Genomic DNA, 24,087 nt, shown 5'->3' with positions numbered 1-24,087 from the left:
AAAGGGCAACCCGTCTTTAACAAGATGTTTAGAAGGAAGATCAATATGTCCTTTAAAATTAGTATCAGCTTGTTATTTGGTCCTTTGGCTGTCACTGAGATGAACATATGTGTCTGTGTATGAATTAAAAAGGAAACATGGACAATGCCACACACAAAATAAACACAAAGAGTAATCTAAGTTCAGAATGTGCTCAGAGCCAACGGAGATACACCAAACTAGCAATCCTAATAAATTATGAAAGAACATCTAAATATTCAAAACCAAGTCGTAAGTAGGATGTTTGAAATATCCAGAAAAATATAATTTAGTATTGTTCCTCTTTTTGTTGTTATAATTTAAATGTATTAAAGCAGCCCTCATAGTGTAGTTTGTAGGCAAAAATAATGTAGTTCAAACTCAGCTCTCCAACCTAGGAGCTCTCTGTGCTGACATTGGGCGTCATCTCTAAGCCTGAGTCGTCTATGAAATCAAGACAGCAATCTGATGTCACAAGTTGGATGTGCATATTAAATAAAACATGGTATAGGAAGTGCTTCGCATGGCTTCATGTCTGTAATACACTTTCTATGCTCAAAAATGTCAGTCAGGGTGAATTATAAAACTACCAATGAATGTTAGCAATATACACACATAAACAAATACACTAGGTACAGTGAACACTTATGTGTAAATAAACAGATGGGTCTTTTTATGAAGATTGAGTTCATGGAAGATGATATAATTTCATTGAGATACTTAAGAGATTAATATATGGTTCCTATAATATGTATAATCTAGATTTAAGTGTGTGTGTGTGTGTGTGTCTGTGAGAGAGAGAGAGAGAGAGAGAGAGAGACAGACAGACAGACAGACAGAGACAGACACACAGACACAGACGCAGACGCAGACAGAGACACAGAGTATTAGGGAGGAAGAGGACCAGTGAAGAAGATAAAATGGGACAGGAGAGGGTAAAGGGGAGTGATTATGAATTTAATACAGTAATACATGAAAAGTCACGACAAACCCCACTATTTTGTATGTTTTGAATGAATACAATTCTAACATTGTAAAGATTGCAGATGAAGCAAAGATACTGAGAATAGTTACCAGCTTCATCTGGCAGCAGTAAAACAAAAGGCAATGACATTGACATCACTTCCTTGTTCCCCAAGGTGAACTGAGATGGGGGCATCATACTGCTCTCACTGAAACTACAAGTGCTTTGTCTCCTGTGATAGACTGGTGGTTGCTACAGGCATGGAGTCCTCAGAGTGCCAGGACTCCAAGTAAGCACTTTGCTGGAGTTTCCTGAGCTTCTCTGACCTTCTGGAACTTCCAGTCCTCCTGGAGCATGGCAGGCTTAGAATCATGGAGGCACATCAGGAGTGGGTTTTATGATGAGCACACCTTAATGATGGAGTGGGAATATCAGTCATTTTTTACACAAGACTCCAGTTTTCAGAAATGGAAGCTAGAAATGAGGTTCCTATAAGGAAGGAGACCTGCTTTTTTTATTTTTCCCAAAGGAGCAGCTCACACTGGTTTCCGGGAAGGAGTTCTTCAGTGTATGGGATGGGGCATTAGTTACATGTGAAGATATGTTATTTTTGTTAAGGGATAATTAAATATGTTTTTTAGGTTAATTCCTAAAAAGTGATGTGGGATTGATTTTAGAGTAGATAAATTGTTTGTCTGTTGTTTTAAATTTCCTGTTTTAATGTTTAGTTCACAATGCTATGGATTGCATTAATTTCTTTTGTGTGTGTATGTGTGCTCATGTATATGTGCACATACATGTGTATGAATGAAGGTGGAGGGGCCATGATTAATATACTAGGTATCTTCTTTGCTCATTCTCTGCCTTGTTCCTTGAGGTTGGATCTCTCCCTGAGCCCATAGCTTACAGATTCCAACTGATCTTGCTAGCAAGCTTGCTTCTTTAGATCCCCCAACTCTGTCTTCCATGTGCTGGGATTCTAGGAAGTTGTCACACATATCCCATACTTGCATGACTTCAGGGAAGCCAAATGCTCAGGCTGCTGAGCCATCTCCCTATTTCATGTGGATTTATTTAGTTTACCTCTACTTGGTGTATTATGTACTTAGTTTGAGAAATTATTTATTTCTTTGTTTATTCACTTTGCATTCCCATATCAGCTTCCCCTCTCCTCCCAGGACCCCCACAGACAGAAACTTTTCCAATTCCTCCCATCCTTTCTCCTTAGAGAAGGAGTCCCCTCCTCCTATACATCAGGTCGCTGAAGGACTAGGGCACCCTCTCCCACTGAGGCCAGCCAAGGCAGTCCATTTAGGGGAACAGGTTCCACAGGCAGGCGGGCAGGCAATAGATCCATGGACAATCGCATCCTGTTGTTTGGAACCAAGCCGTTAATCTGCTCCATGTGTGCGATGGGCCTAGGTCCGGGTAGCGATCACTCTCTGGTTGTCGATTCACTCTCTGGGAATGACCGAGAGTTCAGGTTAGCCGACACTGCTGGTTTTGCTGTAAAGTCTGTGTTCTCTTCAGATCCTCCAGGAAGTCCCCAAACTCTTCCAAAAACTTCCACGTTGTGTCTGTCGTTTGGCTGTGGGTCTCTGTATCGATTTCCATTGGCTGCTGGATGGAGCCATACAGAGGACAGTATACTAGGTTCCTGCCTGCAAGTGTATCAGCATCTCATTAACAGTGTCAGGGACAGGTCTCAATTGGGAGCACTAATTGGTTGGTCATTCCCTCTGTCTCTGCTCTATCTTTGACTGTGCACATCTTGTAGACGACAGGACATATCTTTGGTGGAACATTTTGTTACTAAGTTTCTGTCTTGACCCCTCCAGGTGAGATCTGCCTGACTACAGGAACTAGCCACTTACAGATCCATATCCCCCACTGTTAGCAGTTTCCACTAGTGTTGCCCCATAGACCCCCTGGAACCTTCCCCATTCCAAGTCTCTGGATCCTTCCAGAGATTGCCCACCCCACCCTACCCCTGCCTATTTTCCTTTTCTCTGCTCTGCTTTCTCTACTTTAAAATCATTGGTACAAAAGGTCAACTTTCCTGAACAAGCACTAATGGCTCAGTCACTAAGATAGACAATTAATAAATGGGACCTCATGAAACTGAAACGGTTCTGTAAGTCAAAGGAAGCTATAGTTAGGACAAAATGACAGACAATGGATTGGAAAAAGATTGCCAATCCTAACAGAGGGCTAATACACAAAATTTATAAAGAACTCAAGAAGTTAGATACCAAGGACCTAAATAACCCAATTAAAAATGGGGTACAAAGCTAAACAGAGAATTATTAACAGAGAAATCTCAAATATCCAAGAAGCACCTAAAGATATATTCAACATCCTTAGTATTCAGGGGAATGCAAATCAAAATGACCCTGAGATTCTAGATTATACACCCATCAAAATGGCTAAGACGAAAAACTCAAGGGACAGCACATGCTGGCAAGGATGTGGAGCAAGGGGACCACTCTTCCGCTGCTGGCGGGAGTGCAAACTCGTACAACCACATTGGAAATCATTTTAGCAGGTTCTTAGAAAGACGGGAGTAGCTCTACCTCCAGACACAGATATCCCAGTCCTGGTATACACCCAAGGGATGCCTCACCATTTCACAAGGACATTTGCTTAACTATGTTCAGAGCAGCTTTACTCATAACAGCCGGAATCTAGAAACAACCCAGATGTCCCTCACCTGAAGAATGAACAAAGAAAATATGGTTCATTTACACAGTGAAATACTACTCAGCCACTAAACACAAGGGCATCATTAATTGATATGGGTAGGGCTGGAAAATGTCATCCTAAGTCATGAAACACGGACCTAAAAGGACATTCATGGAATGTACTCACTTATACGTAGATATTAGCCATAAAGTACAGGAAACCACACTTTAACAGACCCAAAGAAGCCAAATAACAAGGACAGCCCAAAGGAGGATGCTCAAATCTTTCACAGAGTTGAAACAAAATCGATATCAGAGGTAGACAGAGGGAGGAAACGAGGTGAGAGAGAAGCTGGGGGAGGAAGTAGTAGGTATCAGATCTAAGGGATTATTTATTTGAACTTTTTTAAAATGTTTTTAAGAATTTATTACATTATTATTGAGGGAACATGCATCGATATTAGAGTACAGTTTTCACAAGCCAACCTCCTTCCACTATATGGGTAATGTGGACTGAATTTAGGCAATCAGGCATGAGTGCAATAAGTGCTGTTACTCATTGGGCCATCTTATTGACAAAAATAGCATTACTTGAACTTTTAAGGTTTGAAATTTTATTCAGTATTTTAATGTATCTGGTAAATAATTTAGAGTACTAAGACAAAACTTAGAAAAGCATTTTTGTATGTCCTGAACATCATAGTATGCTGTTCTGCACCTATTCCTAACTTCTCCCAATGTCTGCAATGCTTTAGAGGTGAATAAAGGCATCTACTTCAGCTACCCAAGTCGACGACATAGCTGTTCTTTGGTAAATTTCCCTAAACCATGTGTCAGCAAAATGATTGCCCACATTGAAGATGTGGAATGTAAAATACAGGAGCACTTGAAACAAGTAAGTGATTTAAATTTGGGGGATAAATTCTACATATATTAAGGGATCGTTATTTAAGAACAGTAGGGAATTATTTTGATAATTTCTATGAAATTCCAAATTTTAGCTCAAGAGGACTAATTTGCTAGACTAGACATGTTTTTGATAGTTTTACTCCAGAGGGTACAATGCCTAATTAAATTTTTTCCCTGTCCACTTGTTCTTTAACATAAACAATCATGCTAAGTTGTCATTTCCATCAGCCAACCTGACAAAAAGACAGAATTCACACTGGAGAGTGGGGAATCACTACAAGGATGAAATGATAAGTAGATCCGTAGTCTTAAAGGACAGCGTGCCCTTTTCAATGACTTTTCTCTTTGCTAAATAAGTAAACTAGTTGATGAAGATATAATGATTCTTTCTTGGTCATGTTAACCTGTCAAATTCTGCTTTTTGTTATTCTAAAAGGAATTCCGTACTGAACTCTTAGCAGCCTGCAATCATTTCATTTAGTAACGACCTATTGAAAAATGAATAGCTTCTCTTACTGAGATGACACTCTGAAAAACTAACAAACTTGTTCAGACAGAAGAGTGAATTGCTACACATATGACTTTTCTCTTTCTCTATTCTGGACCCTGGATCTGACCTAGAGAATGTTCTGCTCTAGGAAGTCATCTCTTTTGAGAGGCATTTGTTCTATGGTCAAGATCACAGGCTTTGAAGGGACATGTTGTATGACCTTAGGTGGTGTGAGAAGACCTGACAGTGTGTTAGATCAAGTGTTATAATAGGAAGAATCCCAGGGCACACACATGAGCTTTTACAGTGAATAGTGATATACATTATTTTTGAATAGTATTGTTCAATAATATTATATGGCAGCATCTCTTTTGCCTATACATCTCCAGTTCAGGATATACTTTAGTACAATTTTAGATCACATGGCAGACGCATTCCTGGGTCTGGAATCATATATAAAGAATAGAACAGAAGAATATTTATTGAAGGATGTGCTCCCCATTCCAAAGACACTCTAATTCTCAATTAACCATATTATTTAAAATGTTAAAAACAGATCTTTAGATGCCTTGACAAACAGCTATAATAGTTACTGTTCATTGTAATTCTAATGTAAAGCACACCAGATATTTTGCTGTATCATGTCTCTTAGGTGCATAGAATTTCTACTGAGTGTTCAAAGTGACATAGGTAAATTATAGTTTAAAACAATTCGACTGGAAGATTATTTGGTGCCGTCATGTGTCACAACACTAACCAAAAACACCATCCAGAGAATTTACTGTGTTTCACCTTTAAAAGATGCACTTCAGGATGCCAGGGTAGGAAAGACATCCATTAGGGAGCCCCATGGTGATGAGAGAATGCAGCTAGGTCCACAGATTACTTCTTCACACCTCAGCAGGCAGACTAGGAAACACAGACACAATAGAACAGATGGTAGGATCTACTGTCTTTTTTCCCATTTTTTATTGAATACTTTCTCTATGTACATTTCAAATATTATCTCCGTTCCCAGTTTCCCCTCTGGAAGTCCCCTATCCCATCACCACACCCCCTGCCTCCATGAGGGTGCTTTCCCACCCATGCACCCACTCCCTCCCACATCCCCGCCCCGGCATTCCCCTATACTGGGGCATCTAACATTCACAGAATCAAGGACCTCCCCTCTCATTGATGCCTGACAATGCCATCCTCTGCTACATATGCGGTTGAAGCCATGGGTTGCTCCATGTGCACTCTTTGATTGGTGATTTAGTCCCTAGGAGCTCTGAGGTATCTGGTTGGTTGATATTGTTGCTCTTCCTATGGGGTTGCAACCCCCCTCAGCTACCCCAGTCCTTTCTCTAACATTGGGGACCCCATGTTCTGTTCAATGGTTGTCTGTATGCATCCACCTCTATATTCGTCAGGCTTTAGCAGAGCCTCTTAGGAGACAGCTATATCAGGCTCCTGTCAGCATGCACCTCTTGGCATGCCCAATAGTGACTGGGTTTGGTGACTGCATGTGGGATGGATCTATATGTATGGCAGTGTCTGGATGGCCTTTCCTTCAGTCTCTGCTCCAAACTTTTTCTCCATATCTCCTTTTATGAATATATTGTTCCCCCTTTTAAGAAGCACTGAAGCATTCACACTTTGGTTGTCCTTCTTCTTGAGCTTCATGTGCTCTGTGGATTGTATCTTGGGTAATTGGAGCTTTTGGGCTAATATCCACTTATCAGTGAGTGCATACCATGTGTGTTTTTCTGTGATTGGGTTACCTCTCTCAGGATGATATTTTCTATTTCCATTCATTTGCCAATGAATTCCATGAAGTCATTGTTTTTAGTAGCTGAGTTCTTCCTGGTGTAAATGTACCACATTTTCTGTATCCATTCCTCTTTTGAAGGACACCTGGGTTCTTTCTAGCTTCTGGCTATTATAAACAAGGCTGCTATGAACATAGTAAAAATGTGTCCTTGTTATATGGTGTAGCATCATTTGGGTATATGCCCCAGAGTGGTATAGCTGGGTTCTCAGGTAACACTATGTCTAATTTTCTGAGGAACTGCCTCTCCCAAAGGTACCATCAGCTATAGATTTAAACACACTGAGCCATAATGACCTTGGAAAGAAATATCTTCAGAATGGATGTTTGGTTATGTTTTCTATATATTTTATTTCTCCACAGAGTAGGATTCATGGCAAGTGATAAAAAACATTCCTGGATTTTTGCCCTCCACATTTTTGTTCTGTCATGCTTAAGCTACAGAATTACTTAGTTTAGAATGACCTCTACTATGTCTACATTTTTCTCTTTGTTTAATAAAAATCTTCCGGCTTCCTCCCTTGAGCACCTTGTTTCCCTTTCTAAGAAGGACGGAAGCACCCACACTTTGCTCTTCCTTCTTCTTGAGGTCTATGTTAAAATCCACACCAACTGCTTCCTATGTTTCTATTCATCTGTCTATTCTACCATCCTTCTAAATGAGAAAATACCAACTGTAAATGTATTTAGTGACTCTGAATTCCACATCTACAGTTGGAATCCTGAATATTGTGGGAGAGCATTCTAGAATAGCCCACTTTATATTAATGCATTTGACAGTTTCCAAATTCAACCCTGGTTGTATTTTGAAGGGTATTCTCTATTCTCGTTGTCTACCTAAACTTCCTGTAGTGATCTATGCTGGTAACTCCAGCTCTTTGTTTGCTCAAAAATCTCTCTTTGCCCTTTATCATTCATTAATTCTTTCCAATGAAAGCTGTAAGAAAATGCCTCAAACTATTGTTGTCTCACCTAAAGTCATCATTGACTATCACAAATATCAGCTCTTATACCCTAGAGGGGTTTCTCTTCCGGCTCTGGCCACATCCTTGATGCCCCCTTCCTGCCTTCTGAATGGCTTCCTTCTGTCAGTTATGTCTCCTTATCACCTACTTTTCTAGTTGTCCTTATGTTTTTAATCACTACTGTCCCCATTTATATTTTGATACAGAGTCTCATATCATGTACTCTTTATCTTTCCTCGAACATGTTACTTGTACCAGGAAAGCCTTGAACTCACAGAAATCTGTCTACCTCTATCTCCTCAGTGCTGGCACTAAGGTTATGTATCACAGAACATAGCCATCTTCTTGTAAAGAACATTAGAAGCCTATACTTAGATGTTTATTCTTTTCTCTTCCCATTCTAAAAGTTAGTGCCCTATCATAGCTCCAATCCCTCACCACCCTTTGCTCATGCACATGCTTTTGCAATCCAAATTTAGTGCATATTGTCATGTTTTGTGATTAGCATCCTCTGGTAGCACATTAAGATTCAATGATTCTACATTGATAACTATGTGGGGGGATAAGATGGGTTTTAAACTGCGGGAAAAAAATCTTATAATAATGAAAATAATTGGCATATATATATATGTTAGATTATATATACACACATTTCATGAAACAATGGAAAATATAATATGACGAATTTTACAAGGCAAAGAACTGAATTTTATCAGTGAGTTCAAATTTAAGTAGATTTTAAGTGAATTTACCAATTATTTTTATTGAGATGTTTAAATTTTGATTTTTATTGGACTGTTTTGTTTTGACAGTTTGAAGCTTCCTTTGAAGAATGGTAAGAAACTTTAACGCTTCTTTTATTTTTCTCTAAAATGTTGAACTCTTGGTTTTGTACATTTCACCAGTTTTATTTGAGAAGTTGAAAACTTGGAAGCAGTATTTCACATGTTAGATATTAAAATACAGGGAAGGAAGTGGAGTAGTTGTAGGGGAGCAAGGGAGGTTGGAATAGACTACTCATGTGAGAATGAACATGGTCAGATTTCTGGAATCCAGCAAAAAGTTGACATCAACCAAGGAGAAAACCATTAAAGAGACAGCCCACTGAGGTAGAACATCAAGGCAGTAGAAAGTGCTGGATTCCCATTCTTCTGATCAGTGGAAGCCACTAGAGCATTCCATACATGTGCTATGAATTCCTTGTGCTGGAGGAAATACGTTTTATTTTTTAAAGTATCCATTTGATGCTTCTGGCCTGTATGACTGACTCCTATCACGGTGGTTGTACAGTCTCCAGGGAGTGTGTGCTACACTTGTCCCAGCCACCAGGACAACAAGAATACCTAGAGCAAGCCACAGATAGATCAGATGCCTGGGGAGAAAAGGACTCGGCACAGAAATGCATGTGAGGTACATAATGAGCTTTCCCGAACCTGTAAAGTCGGGGATTCTAGAAATGGGCAGATGTGAAGTTTAGAAATATATTCAGAATAACCAATGATGCCTCCATCCTTCCCGTCTGGTTGAACTGTGTGTACTCCATGGGTGGGAACCTTAGACGGATACATGTTTGTAATCAGCCAAGATAAATATGAGAGTTCTGCAAAACAGAGCAAGTTTCATGAATTGGGCATAACTTTTCTTTCTTCTTTTTCTAACCAAAAATATAAATAACATAGAAAATAGCTGTAAAATTGTAGAAATAAATTCTTTTTTGTGAACTGTTGACTTATATGAAAATAGATTAGACCTTCTAATGGAAAAATGAAAGTGGGAGAATGGATAAATCACATTATCCTGGTAATTTAACCTACTGAAGGTGACTCAAGGAGGAAGAAAATGTCTGACACATAAGAATGTAGGAGATAGACAGTATTCGTATCCAAAACTACTTAGCTTGAACATAATAATAAAATGATTCCTAATGACATATTGCTATACCCATAGATGAGTTCCTTTTTCAATTTTAATCAGCTAAGCTTCCTGCAGTAGATGGGAATTAACACAGAGATCCACAACTGGAGAATGTGCAGAAAACCAGAGATTTTGAGAATTCAGTCCTCAGTGGAATTTCTTTAGCAAATCCCTCTTCTCAAGGCTCAAGGGTATATGAATAAGAAGAGGGAGAAACAGTTTAAGAGCTACAAGGGATAGAACTTCAAGGAAGCAGTGTTTTCCAGACACTACAGGGCTGATACAAATAGGGATTCACAGACTGTGGAAACATGCACAAGACTCACACAGATCCAATCCCGGTGGGGTGACAGCACTAAAATGGAGGAAGTAGACATGGTGTCCATCCACAGTAGAAGCTATTTGCGACTGATGCCTGCTGCCAAAGGAAAAAATTAGTTTTTTTCAATGCAGTGTCACGGTTATATCAACCACACTTCAGGAGAGGCACTATGAACAAGAACAGTTGGACCACACAAACTTAACTTGATGGGTTTTTCTTTTGTTTGTCTGTTTGATTGTTTTGTTAGTTTGTTTTGTTTTGTGGGCCTTTGTTTTATTTTGGCTTCTGTTACTGTTTTATTTGCTGTTTTTATTTTCAATTTGTGTGTGTGTGTGTGTGTGTGTGTGTGTCTGTATGTCTCTGTGTCTGTGTCTGTGTCTGTGTATGTCTGGGTGTGTGTGTTTGTATGTGTGTGTGTGTCTGTATGTCTCTGTGTCTGTGTCTGTGTCTGTGTATGTCTGGGTGTGTGTGTTTGTATGTGTCTGTGTGTGTGTTTGTATTTGTCTCTTTCTGTGTGTGTGTGTCTGTGTGTGTGTGTGTGTGTGCATGTTTAAAATAAGAAAGAAAATAGGGTTGTCACACTTTGTAACCCAAATACTAAGAAAGCAGAAGCTAGATGATGGTCAGGTGGAATGAGGCTCAAGCTATATATTAATACTCTTCTTCAAAGAAGAAGATCTGCAAGATCCTAAAGACTGACCACTGTCACTCTAAGATATTGTCCCCAAAGTATTTAAAACAGCCTTTGAAGTGAAAACTTACATATCAATGACCAAAGCATCATGCCTTACAATGACTAAGAGATGAAAAATGAAATCTATCAGTGAATTAGAACAGTGTGATTTAGCCACCAGGAGCGCTGACAAGACCATCCCTTCTGCTCTGAGCAACCGACCTGGAGACCTCAGAACACAAACCCAGGAACAGTCTGGGACAGAACACTTCCAGGTTGCTGCCTGCTCCCAGAACTGACCTGGTCCCACAGCTCTCTGCACCCAGATACCTCTGTAAGAAACCATGTCTACAAGAGTGCTGACACACAGTCTTACAGAAGCATCAAGCCACTGTCAAAGACAGCAAAACAAGCTGACACAAGAGACAACCTGATGGCAAGAGGCATGCACAGGAACCTATGCAATAGAAACCAAGACTACTTGGCATCATCAGAGTCCAGTTGTCCCACCAAAGCAAATACTGGATATCCAAACACACTGGAAAAGCAAGAATTTGATTTAAAAATGCATCTCATGATGATGATGATGGACTTTAAGAAGGACATGAATAACTCTCTTAAAGAAATACAGGACAACAAAGAAAAACAAGTCGAAGCCCTTAAAGAGGAAACACAAAAATCCCTGAAAGAATTATAGGAAAACGGAACCAAACAGGTGAAGGAATTGAACAAAACCATCCAGGATTTAAAAATGGAAATAGAAACAATAAAGAAAGCACAAAGGGAGACAACCCTGGAGATAGAAGACTTAGGAAAGATATCAGGAGTCATAGATGCAAATATCACCAACGGAATACAAGAGATGGAAGAGAGAATCTCAAGGGCAGAAGAAAGCAGTAACACAACCATCAAAGAAAATGTAAAACAAAAAAGCTCTTAACCCAAAACATCTAGGAAATCCAGGACACAAGGAGAAGACCAACCCCGAGAATAATAGGTATAGAAGAGAGCTAAGACCCCCACATTAAAGGACCAGTAAATGCCTTCAACAAAATCATTGAAGAAAATGTCCTTAACCTAAAGAAAGAGATGCCCAAAAACACACAGGAAGCCTACAGAACTCCAAATACATGGGACCAGAAAAGAAATTCTGCCCATCGAATAATAGTTAAAACACCAAACGCACAAAGCAAAGAAAGAATATTAAAATCAGTAAGGGGAAAAGGTCAAGTAACATATAAAGGCAGACCTATCAGAGTGACACCAAACTTCTCACAAGAGACTATGAAAGCCAGAAGATACTGGGCAGATGTCATACAAACCCTAGCTAGCTTAGGCTACTATATTCAGCAAAATTCTCAATTAACATAGATGGAGAAATCAAGATATTCCATGACAAAACCAAATTTACCCAATATCTTTCAACAAATCCAGCCCTTGAAAGGATAATAGATGGAACACTCCAACTCAAGGAAGGAATTTACACTCTAGCAAAAGAAAGAAAGCAATCTCCTTGCAACAAAACCAAAAGAAGAGAGCCACACAAACAAAATTCCACCTCTAACAACAAAAATAACAGGAAACAACAATCACTATTCCTTATTATCTCTTAACATAAATGGACTCAATTCTCAAATAAAAAGACATAGACTAGCAGACTGGATACATAAAGAGGACCCAGCATTTTGCTTCAGTCAGGAAACACACCTCAGAGAAAAATAAACAGACACTAACTCAGAGTAAATGACTGGAAAACAATTTTCCAAGCAAATGATCCTGAGAAACAAGCTGGAGTAGTCATTCTAATATCAAATAAAATCGACTTTCAACCAAAAGTTATCAAAAAAGATAAGAAATTACACTTCTTATTCATCAAAGGAAAAATCCACCAAGATGAATGCTCAATGCTGAATAACTATGCTCCAAATGCAAGGGCACCTACATACATAAAAGAAACCTTACTAAAACTCAAAGCACACATTGTACCTCAAATAATAATAGTAGGAGATTTCAACAACCCATTCTCATCAATGGACAGATGATGGAAACAGAAACTAAACAAAGACATGGAGAAACTAACAGAAGTTTGAAACAAATAGATATAATAGATATTTATAGAACATTTAACCCTAAAAAAAATATACCTTCTTCTCAGCACCTCATGGTACCTTCTCCAAAATAGACCATATAATTGGCCACAAAACAGATACAAGAATATTGAAATAATCCCATGCATCCTATCAGATCACCATGGTCTAAGGCTGGTCTTCAATAACAACAATGACAACAGAAATCCCACATATACATTGACGTTGAATAATGCTCTGCTCAATGATAACTTGGTCAAGGAAGAAATAAAGAAATGTAAAACTTTTTAAAATTAATGAAAATGAAGGCACAACATAACTAAACTTATGGGACACAATAAAAGCAGTGCTAAGAGGAAAATTCATAGCTCTGAGTGCCTGCAGAAAGAAACAGGAGAGAACACACACTAGCAGCTTGACAGCACACCTAAAAGCTCGAGAACAAAAAGAAGCAAATACACCCACGAGGAGTAGAAGGCAGGAAATAATCAAATTCAGGGCCGAAATCAACCAAGTAAAAACAAAAAGGACTACACAAAGAAACGCCAAAACCAGGAGTTGATTCTTTGAGAAAATTAACAAGATAGATAAACCCTTAGCCAGACTAACTAGAGGGCCCAGAAAGTGTATCCAAATTAGCACAATCAGAAATGAAAGGGAAATATAACAGAATCTGAGGAAATTTAAAAAACCTATATTCAACCAAACTGGAAAATCTGGAGGAAATGGATAATTTTCTAGACAGATACCAGGTACCAAACTTAAATCAGGATCAGAAAAACCATCTAACCTGTCCCATACCTCCTAAGGAAATAAAAGTAGTTATTAAAAGTCTCGCAACCAAAAAGTCCAGGATCAAATGGGTTTAATGCAGAATTCGATCAGACCTTCATAGAACACATCGTACCAATACTGTCCAAACTATTCCACAAAATAGAAACAAAAGGAACACTACACAATTCCTTCTATGAAGCCACAATTATGTATATAACTAAACCACACAAAGATCCAGCAAAAAAAAATTACAGAAAATTTCCCTTATGAATATCAATGCAAAAATACTCAATAAAATACTCACAAACTGAAGCCAAGAACACATCAAAGCAATCATCCATCATGATCAAGAAGGCTTGATCACAGGGATGCAGGGATGGTTCAACATACGGAAATCCATAAACAAAATCCACTACATAAACAAACTCAAAGAAAGAAGCACATGATCATCTCATTAGATGCTAAGAAAGCATTTGACAAAATTCAACACCTTTTCATGTTAAAAATCTTGGAAAAATCAGAAATTCAAGGCCCATACCTAAATATATAAAAGCAATATACATCAAACCAGTAGCCAACATCAAACTAAATGGAGAGGAACTTGAAGCAATCCCACTAAAATCAGGAACCATACAAGGCTGCCCATTCCCTACTTACTCAATATAGTACTCAAAGTTTTAGCCAGAGCAATGAGACAACAAAAAGAGGTCAAAGGGATAAAACTTGGACAGGAAGAAATCAAAATATCACTATTTGCAGATGATATGTTAGTATATTCAAGTGGCCCCAAAAGTTCCACCAGAGAAATACTAAGCCTGATAAACAACTTCAGCTAAGGGGCTGGGTAGAAAATTAACTCAAACAAATCAGTAGCCTTCCTCTCCTCAAAGGATAAACAGGCTGAGGAAGGACTAGGGAAACAACACCATTCACAATAGTCCCAAATAATATAAAATCCATTGGTGTAACTCTAACAAAGCAAGTGAAATATCTGTATGACAAGAACTTCAAATCTCTGAAGAAAGAAATTGAAGAAGATCTCAGAAGATGAAAAGATCTCCCATGCTCATGGATTGGCAGGGTTAATATAGTAAAAATGGCCATTTTGTCACAAGCAATCTACAGCTTCAATGCAATCCCCATAAAAATTACAACTCAATTCTTCACAGAGTTAGAAAGAGCAATTTGAAAATTCATTTGGAATAACAAAAAAACCCAGGATAGAGAAAACTATCCTCAACCATAAAAGAACTTTTAGGGGAATCACCATCCCTTACCTGAAGACCTACTACAGAGCAATTGTGATGAAAAAAAACTGTGGGGCTGGGGATTTAGCTCAGTGGTTAGAGTGCTTACCTAGGAAGCGCAAGGCCCTGGGTTCGGTCCCCAGCCCCGAAAAAAAGAACCAAAAAAAAAAAAACTGTATGGTATTGGGGCAGAGAGGGGCAGCTAGAACTATGGAATAGAATTGACGACCCAGAAGTGAACCCACACACATATAGTCACTTGATCTTTGACAAAGGAGCTAAAACTATCTAGTGGAAAAAAAGATAGCCTTTTCAACAAATGGTGCTGATTCAACTGGAGGACAGCATGTAAAAAAATGCAAATTACTCCATTCTTATCGCCCTGTACAAGGCTTAAATCCAAGTGGATCAAAGACTTCCACAGAAAACCAGATACATTCAAACTAATAGAAGAAAAAGTGGGGAAGAGTCTCGAACACATGGGCACTGAGGAAAATTTCCTGAACAAAACACCAATGGCTTATGTTCTAAGATCAAGAATTGACAAATGAGACCTCATAAAACCGCAAAGCTTTTGTAAGGCAATGGACACTGTCATTAGGACACAATGGCAACCAAAAGGAAAAGACTGGGAAAAGATCTTTACCAATCCTACATCTGATTGAGGTCTAATATCCAAAATATACAAAGAACTCAAGAAGTTTGACTCCAGAGAGCCAAATAACCTTGTTAAAAATGTAGTGCAAAGCTAAGCAAAGAACTCTCATTTGAGAAATATCAAATAGCTGAGAACTTCCTAAAGAAATGTTCAACATCATTAGTCTTCTGGAAAATGCAAATCAAAACAACCCTGAGTTTCTACCTCAGGCCAGTCAGTATGGCTAAGATAAAAACTCATATGACAACAGATACTGACAAGTATGTGGAGAAAGAGGAACACTCCTCCATTGCTGGTGGGATTGCAAATCAGTCTGGAGGTTCCTCAGAAAATCGGGTATAGTACTATCTGAGGACCCAGCTATACCAGTCCTGGGCATATACCCAAAAGATGCTCCATATAACAAGGACACATGTGCCACTATGTTCATAGCAGCCTTATTTATAATAGCCAGAAGCTGGAAAGAACCCAGATGCCCTTTAACAGAGTAATGGATACAGAAAATGTGGTACATCTGCACAATAGAGTACTACTCAGCCATCAAAAACAATGACTTCGTGAAATTCATAGGCAAATGGTTGGAATAGAAAATATCATCCTTTTTGAGGTTACTGAATCATAAAAGAACATACAGGATATGCACTCTTTGATAAGTGCATATTAGCCCAAAAGCCCTAATTATCCAAGATACAGTCCACAGACCACATGAAGGATGATCAAAGTGCAGATGCTTCAGTCCTTCTTAAAAGAGGAAACAAATATATTCATAGGAGGAGATATGGAGACAAATTTTGGAGCTGAGACTGAAGGAATAGCATTCAGACTCTGCCCCACCTGGGGATCCAGCCCAAATATATACAGCCACCAAACCTAGACAATATTGATGAAGCCAAAAAGTGCATGCTGACAAGAACCTGAAATAGTTGTCTCCTGAGAAGCTCAACCAGAGGGTGACAAATACAGAGGATAATGTTAGCAGCCAACCATTGAACTGAGACCTGAGTTCACATTGGAGGAATTAGAGAAAGGATTGAGGGAGCTGAAGGGGCTTGTAACCCCATAAGAACAACAATACCAACAAACCAGTGCTCCCAGGGACTAAATCACTACCCAAAGAGTCCATATTGACAGGCCCATAGCTCCTGCTGCATATGCAGCAGAGGATGGCTTTGTTGGGAACCAATGGAAGGAGAAGCTTTGGTCCTTCCAAGTATAGGGTAATGTCAGGGCAGGAAGGCAGGAAAGGGAGGTGTTTGGGGAAGGGGAACTCCCTCATAGAAGTAAGGGAGAAAAGTTGGAATAGGGGGTTATGGACGGGAAACCTGGAAATGGAATAACATTATAAATATAAATAAAAAATATCCAATTTAAAAAATGAAGAAGGGAAAAAAAAGAAACATCATCATCATCAACAACAACAACACAACAACAACCAGGGTGGTTTATCTATGCAATGAAATATTTTGTGCCTAAAAAGCAATAAAGTTCTAATAATAATACAACATAGATAAACATCATATATATTCATATATATACATATTATATACAAGTATAACATATATTTTGAAGTGGCTGGACACAATTGACTACCGTCTTACAAATATTTTATATGGAATATTTATTATATCTAGACAGAAAGCAGCTGAGTCATTGATAAAGACTAGTATGAGAAAGAAGAGACCACTAACCAAATAGGTAAAGTTTATGCAATTTGATTTTAGAAGTGCAGTAGAAAGATTAATTCGAGTTAGAAGGCTTTGACTTGAAAACTTAAATATCTGTATTAAAAGCATGTCACTTTACAATGGCTGAGAGGCAAAAACTAAAATCTCTCAGTGAATTAAAACAGTATGGTTTATCTATGCAAGGAAACATTTTGTGCCTAAAAAGCAGATCAGGAGACAATACACAAGACTACAGCTAGCCAGCTTGGGTGGTGGTTGATGCTTTTGATTCTATTATTTACCTGCAGAGCTAGCAGATCACTGTGACTTTGAGGCCAGTCTGATCTACATGGAGAGTTCTAGGAAAATCAGGGTTATACAGAGGGGACTACCACAAACAAACTAACAGCAGCAATAGCAATACCGTCAAACCTATAGCTAGGTGTGTATGATATCAAGCCAGAACATGCAACGAAGATTGCAAGCCAAAAAGAAAAGCATTATTTAATCATTGAGTTGGGAACAATTAACTTTTTATTATTTTAAAAATTCAACACACAAAAATTATAATTTTCAAAGAATGTTCTGAAGTAAGAAAAGCAAAATAATAGAAGATAGTGGTTGTATTTTATTAAAAAGAAGGAGATATAATAATATGTAACCATGGCAAATATTAATGACATTAAAATTTACGGGAATGGTACACAAAAAAAAGTGAGATGTGGAATTTGTTGGTGAATTTTATAAAAGCTGAAGTATTGCTACCGTGCGGTATTCCATGTGGTGTTTCAGATGACCGAACGTGTGCTACTCTTAAGAGCTCTAACGATATTTGGTAGGCATGCGGATTTTGTTAATTTTAATGAAATTTAGTAAAAGCTTAAAAAAGTCCTTCCCTTGATACTAATTTATGTTAAAATTTTTCACCAATGAAAATGTAAACATTTTAAAATACAGGAAGTCTCAATATAGGATCTTAGTAACAGGCTAGAGAAATAGCGAGAATAAGAAATAATGTATTAGTGAAACCCCAGTAAGAAATTCCTTTAAAAAGGAAATAACTCGTTCAGTCCTTCCCCTACTCTTCCATTGGGGTCCCCAGGCTCAGTGCAATGGTTGGTTGCGGGTATCTGCATCTGTCTTAGTCAGGTGCTGGCAGAGCCTCTCAGAAAACAGCCATGCCAGGCTCCTGTCTGCAAGCACAACCTGGTAACAATAATTAGTGTCAGGGTTTGGGGCCTACGCATGGGATGGATCCCAAGTCTGGCTGGTCACTGAACAACCTTTCCTTTAGTTAGTCTCTGATCCAATTTTTGTCCCTGCATTTCCTTTAGACAGGAACAATTCTGGGTTAAATTTTTTGAAATGGATGGGTGGCCCCATCCCTCAACCGAGGGCCATATCTATTTACTGGAGGCAGTCGATCTTCCCACATTTTGTCTAATGTCATTCCTATTGGGTCCTGGGATCCTTGTACATTCCTGGTGTCTGGGATTTTCTAGTGATGCCTTCTGTTCCCCACCCCACACTGCTGCATATCCATTCTCCTGGCTCTCTGGGCTTCTCTCTGGTGTCACCCCTCTACTTGATTCTGCCCCCTTTTCCCCCTCTCCCTCCCCTCTCCCACCCAGGTCCCTCTATCTCTCTGCCACTCGTGATTATTTTGTTCTCTCTTCTAAGTGGGATTGAAGCATCCACACTTGAGCCTTCTTTCTCATTAAGTTGTATCATGGGTACTCTGAGTTTTTTGTCTAATATCCACTTATCAGTGAGGACATGCATGTCCTTTTGTGCCTGGGTTAAGTGAATCAGGATGATATTTTCCAGTTCAATCCATTTGCCTGCAAAATTCAAAGGAGCTGAAGGGGATTGCAACCCCGTAGGAAGAAAAACAGTACCAACTAATCAGACCTCTCAGAACTCCCAGGGACTAATTAAGCCACCAACCAAACAGCATACATGGGTTGGTCCGTGGACCCCGCTACATATGTAGCAGAGGACTGCCTTGTCTGGCATCATTGAGAGGGGACATGCTTGGTCCTGCAGAGGCTTGGTGGGAGTACGTGGGTGGGAGTGAGTGGGTGGGAGGGGGAGCATCCTCTTAGAGATGAAGGGGAGGCAGGATGGGTTAGAGGGGCTGTGGAGGTGGGACCGGGAAGGGGGACAACATTAGAAATGTAAATAAATAAGATAATAAAAGACAAATGACCACACAAAGACAAAACAAAGAAAGAGAACTTCAGACCAATTTCCCTTATGAATATCGATGCAAAAATACTCAACAAAATTCTGGCAAACCGAATCCAAGAGCACATCAAAACAATCATCCACGATGACCAAGTAGGCTTCATCCCAGGCATGCAGGGATGGTTTAATATACGGAAAACCATCAACGTGATCCATTATATAAACAAACTGAAAGAACAAAACCACATGATCATTTCATTAGACGCTGAGAAAGTATTTGACAAAATTCAACACCCCTTCATGATAAAAGTCCTGGAAAGAATAGGAATTCAAGGCACATACCTGAACATAGTAAAAGCCATATACAGCAAACCAGTTGCTAACATTACACTAAATGGAGAGAAACTTGAAGCAATCCCACTAAAATCAGGGACTAGACAAGGCTGCCCACTCTCTCCCTACTTATTCAATATAGTTCTTAAAGTTCTAGCCAGAGCAATCAGACAACAAAAGGAGGTCAAGGGGATACAGATCGGAAAAGAAGAAGTCAAAATATCACTATTTGCAGATGATATGATAGTATATTTAAGTGATCCCAAAAGTTCCACCAGAGAACTACTAAAGCTGATAAACAACTTCAGCAAAGTGGCTGGGTATAAAATTAACTCAAATAAATCAGTAGCCTTCCTCTACACAAAAGAGAAACAAGCCGAGAAAGAAATTAGGGAAACGACACCCTTCATAATAGACCCAAATAATATAAAGTACCTCGGTGTGACTTTAACCAAGCAAGTAAAAGATCTGTACAATAAGAACTTCAAGACACTGAAGAAGGAAATTGAAGAAGACCTCAGAAGATGGAAAGATCTCCCATGCTCATGGATTGGCAGGATTAATATAGTAAAAATGGCCATTTTACCAAAAGCAATCTACAGATTCAATGCAATCCCCATCAAAATACCAATCCACTTCTTCAAAGAGTTAGACAGAACAATTTGCAAATTCATCTGGAATAACAAAAAACCCAGGATAGCTAAAGCTATCCTCAACAATAAAAGGACTTCAGGGGGAATCACTATCCCTGAACTCAAGCAGTATTACAGAGCAATAGTGATAAAAACTGCATGGTATTGGTACAGAGACAGACAGATAGACCAATGGAATAGAATTGAAGACCCAGAAATGAACCCACACACCTATGGTCACTTGATTTTTGACAAAGGAGCCAAAACCATCAAATGGAAAAAAGATAGCATTTTCAGCAAATGGTGCTGGTTCAACTGGAGGTCAACATGTAGAAGAATGCAGATCGATCCATGCTTATCACCCTGTACAAAGCTTAAGTCCAAATGGATCAAGGACCTCCACATCAAACCATACACACTCAAACTAATAGAAGAAAAACTAGGGAAGCATCTGGAACACATGGGCACTGGAAAAAAATTCCTAAACAAAACACCAATGGCTTACGCTCTAAGATCAAGAATCGACAAATGGGATCTCATAAAACTGCAAAGCTTCTGTAAGGCAAAGGACACGGTGGTTAGGACAAAACGGCAACCAACAGATTGGGAAAAGATCTTTACCAATCCTACAACAGATAGAGGCCTTATATCCAAAATATACAAAGAACTCAAGAAGTTAGACCGCAGGGAAACAAATAACCCTATTAAAAAATGGGGTTCAGAGCTAAACAAAGAATTCACAGCTGAGGAATGCCGAATGGCTGAGAAACACTTAAAGAAATGTTCAACATCTTTAGTCATAAGGGAAATGCAAATCAAAACAACCCTGAGATTTCACCTCACACCAGTGAGAATGGCTAAGATCAAAAACTCAGGGGACAACAGATGCTGGCGAGGATGTGGAGGAAGAGGAACACTCCTCCATTGTTGGTGGGATTGCAGACTGGTACAACCATTCTTGAAATCAGTCTGGAGGATCCTCAGAAAATTGGACATTGAACTGCCTGAGGATCCAGCTATACCTCTCTTGGGCATATACCCAAAAGATGCCCCAACATATAAAAAAGACACGTGCTCCACTATGTTCATTGCAGCCTTATTTATAATAGCCAGAAGCTGGAAAGAACCCAGATGCCCTTCAACAGAGGAATGGATACAGAAAATGTGGTACATCTACACAATGGAATATTACTCAGCTATCAAAAACAACGACTTTATGAAATTCGTAGGCAAATGGTTGGAAGTGGAAAACATCATCCTGAGTGAGCTAACCCAATCACAGAAAGACATACATGGTATGCACTCATTGATAAGTGGCTATTAGCCCAAATGCTTGAATTACCCTAGATGCCTAGAACAAATGAAACTCAAGACGGATGATCAAAATGTGAATGCTTCACTCCTTCTTTAAAAGGGGAACAAGAATACCCTTGGCAGGGAAGAGAGAGGCAAAGATTAAAACAGAGACTGAAGGAACACCCATTCAGAGTCTGCCCCACATGTGGCCCATACATATACAGCCACCCAATTAGACAAGATGGATGAAGCAAAGAAGTGCAGACCGACAGGAGCCGGATGTAGATCGCTCCTGAGAGACACAGCCAGAATACAGCAAATATAGAGGCGAATACCAGCAGCAAACCACTGAACTGAGAATAGGTCCCCTATTGAAGGAATCAGAGAAAGAACTGGAAGAGCTTGAAGGGGCTCGAGACCCCATATGTACAACAATGCCAAGCAACCAGAGCTTCCAGGGACTAAGCCACTACCTAAAGACTATACATGGACTGACCCTGGACTCTGACCCCATAGGTAGCAATGAATATCCTAGTAAGAGCACCAGTGGAAGGGGAAGCCCTGGGTCCTGCTAAGACTGAACCCCCAGTGAACTAGACTGGTGGGGGGAGGGCGGCAATGGGGGGAGGGTTGGGAGGGGAACACCCATAAGGAAGGGGAGGGGGGAGGGGGATGTTTGCCCGGAAACCGGGAAAGGGAATAACACTCGAAATGTATATAAGAAATACTCAAGTTAAAAAAAAAAAAAGACAAATGACATTTTTATCTGGCTTCTTTTCTTAAATCTTAACTTTAAGTCTGAAATGGGTAACTTTACTCTTTGTAGCTTCTATTGACTTCCCAGAAATCACTAATCTGAAAACAAAATATATCATGCATTGATTTTCAGTCAAACCTATCTGTTTGAACTGGAGAGGTAGCCCAGTACTTTTCAGTGTGTACTACTCTTGCAGAGGATGCTAGCTCAGTTCCCAGCACCTACATCAGTCAGCTCCAGTGGACCTAATGTCCTCTTCTGGTAGCCAAGCATCCACACATCAGAACCACACACACACACACACACGAATGTACACATGCACACAGTTTATAAATTAAGCTGCATCGTAAAATTTCTAGGAAATAAGAATTTGTAAATAAGAATACTGTTTCAATGTCCTCTCAAGAAAGTTCATGACACTTGTGATTATTTTAAGTTTCTATTAATTTGAGCATAAGTACTATTGGGTAATAGAATTTTCTATCTGTTCACTGTTCAGTAAGGTTACCATGTAAATGACCTTTAACATTCCACAGAAATGCTTTACCAAGTTTTGTATAACTAGCTTTTAATGCATCTATCTTTTAAAATAGTGATGCCATCTTTCTTGTTTTGTATGTGTAGGACTTCAGCCACAAAAGATAAAAAGGAAGACTTGGATATCTCTGCTTCAGCGCAAAAAATCCCCCCAGGAAAAGCGAAAGGTAGGTTTGCTTTTGAGATGGATAATTGTTTATAGGTCATTGACCTTTTATTTAATACAGTTCTGATATCAACAATTATTATTTTTGTGAGTTTTCTGGATATTGAATAGGAAAAAGAGCCCCCTATACCACTCTGAGAAGCATGTCCTCAGTGAATACATATTATTATTATTATTGTTATTATTATTGTTATTATTATTATTAATGACTTCTATATCAGACACCGGCCTAAATTATGTCTACACAGTGATACCTGTCCAGAGCTCAAAAAGCTAATAACAGTAAAGAATCATTGATAAAACTTTCCGTGATGATCAGGGTATTGTCTTTCTTTCCAGTAGGACAGCTGTTACCCACAGAGAACTACTGACCAGTTGACACGTGGCTAATAAGACTAGAGAACTTAACTCTAAAGTTTAATCGTAACTTACAACAAAATATAAATAACTGTAGTTCAGTGGCTTCCATACGATCAGAATTTATCATAATTAATAAAAAGTTGCAAAATTTAAATATTAGCTTAAAGTTATTAATATTATCTCAACATTTTTGGATATGTGTGATTATACCAAATTTCTCATCTTTGCCTGTCACAAAAAATGACAAATGCCTTTGCTAAAGGAAAACTGATGAATGGGGGACTTTTCATTAAAAGGAAGAATATTTTGTTTAAAAGCATTACTCATTCCCGTGCTCTGTTTTGATTGATTCATTTTCCTTATTTTCTGTATTAATGTCTATGGAGAAGATGAAAACATCAATGTTTATACACCCCGGATGTGAAAGAAAAAAGATTAACTCACCCATGTTACAGTCAGAGTAAAAGTATCTAGCATAGCATCCATCAGCAATATGCACGTGTGAGACTGAGAGGCTTATGGTACCAGGAAGATAGTGGCTTTTTAAAAGCATTTGTGTTAAAAAGTGCAAACCACTTTTTAAGTGAGTGAGTTGGCTTGTGAAAACAGTTAGAGAGATATTTATAACAATGGATCAGAGACA

General features: G+C 38.9%; 1 protein-coding gene across 1 annotated transcript in view; it reads left to right on the top strand.

The window, feature by feature from the left end:
• Ccdc178 (coiled-coil domain containing 178) overlaps positions 1-24,087 on the top strand; it is a 397,289-nt gene that overhangs the window by 33,393 nt on the left and 339,809 nt on the right. Inside the window, exons 6-8 of the mRNA XM_017601075.3 lie at positions 4,419-4,558; positions 8,650-8,672; positions 23,006-23,085. Of these exons, the coding sequence (XP_017456564.1) occupies positions 4,419-4,558; positions 8,650-8,672; positions 23,006-23,085 (243 nt within the window). The remainder of the gene's footprint in view (positions 1-4,418; positions 4,559-8,649; positions 8,673-23,005; positions 23,086-24,087) is intronic.

This window comes from Rattus norvegicus, chromosome 18 (genome assembly GCF_036323735.1).
Source record: "Rattus norvegicus strain BN/NHsdMcwi chromosome 18, GRCr8, whole genome shotgun sequence".
NCBI lineage: Eukaryota > Metazoa > Chordata > Mammalia > Rodentia > Muridae > Rattus > Rattus norvegicus.
This window is presented reverse-complemented; position numbering and strand designations above follow the sequence as displayed.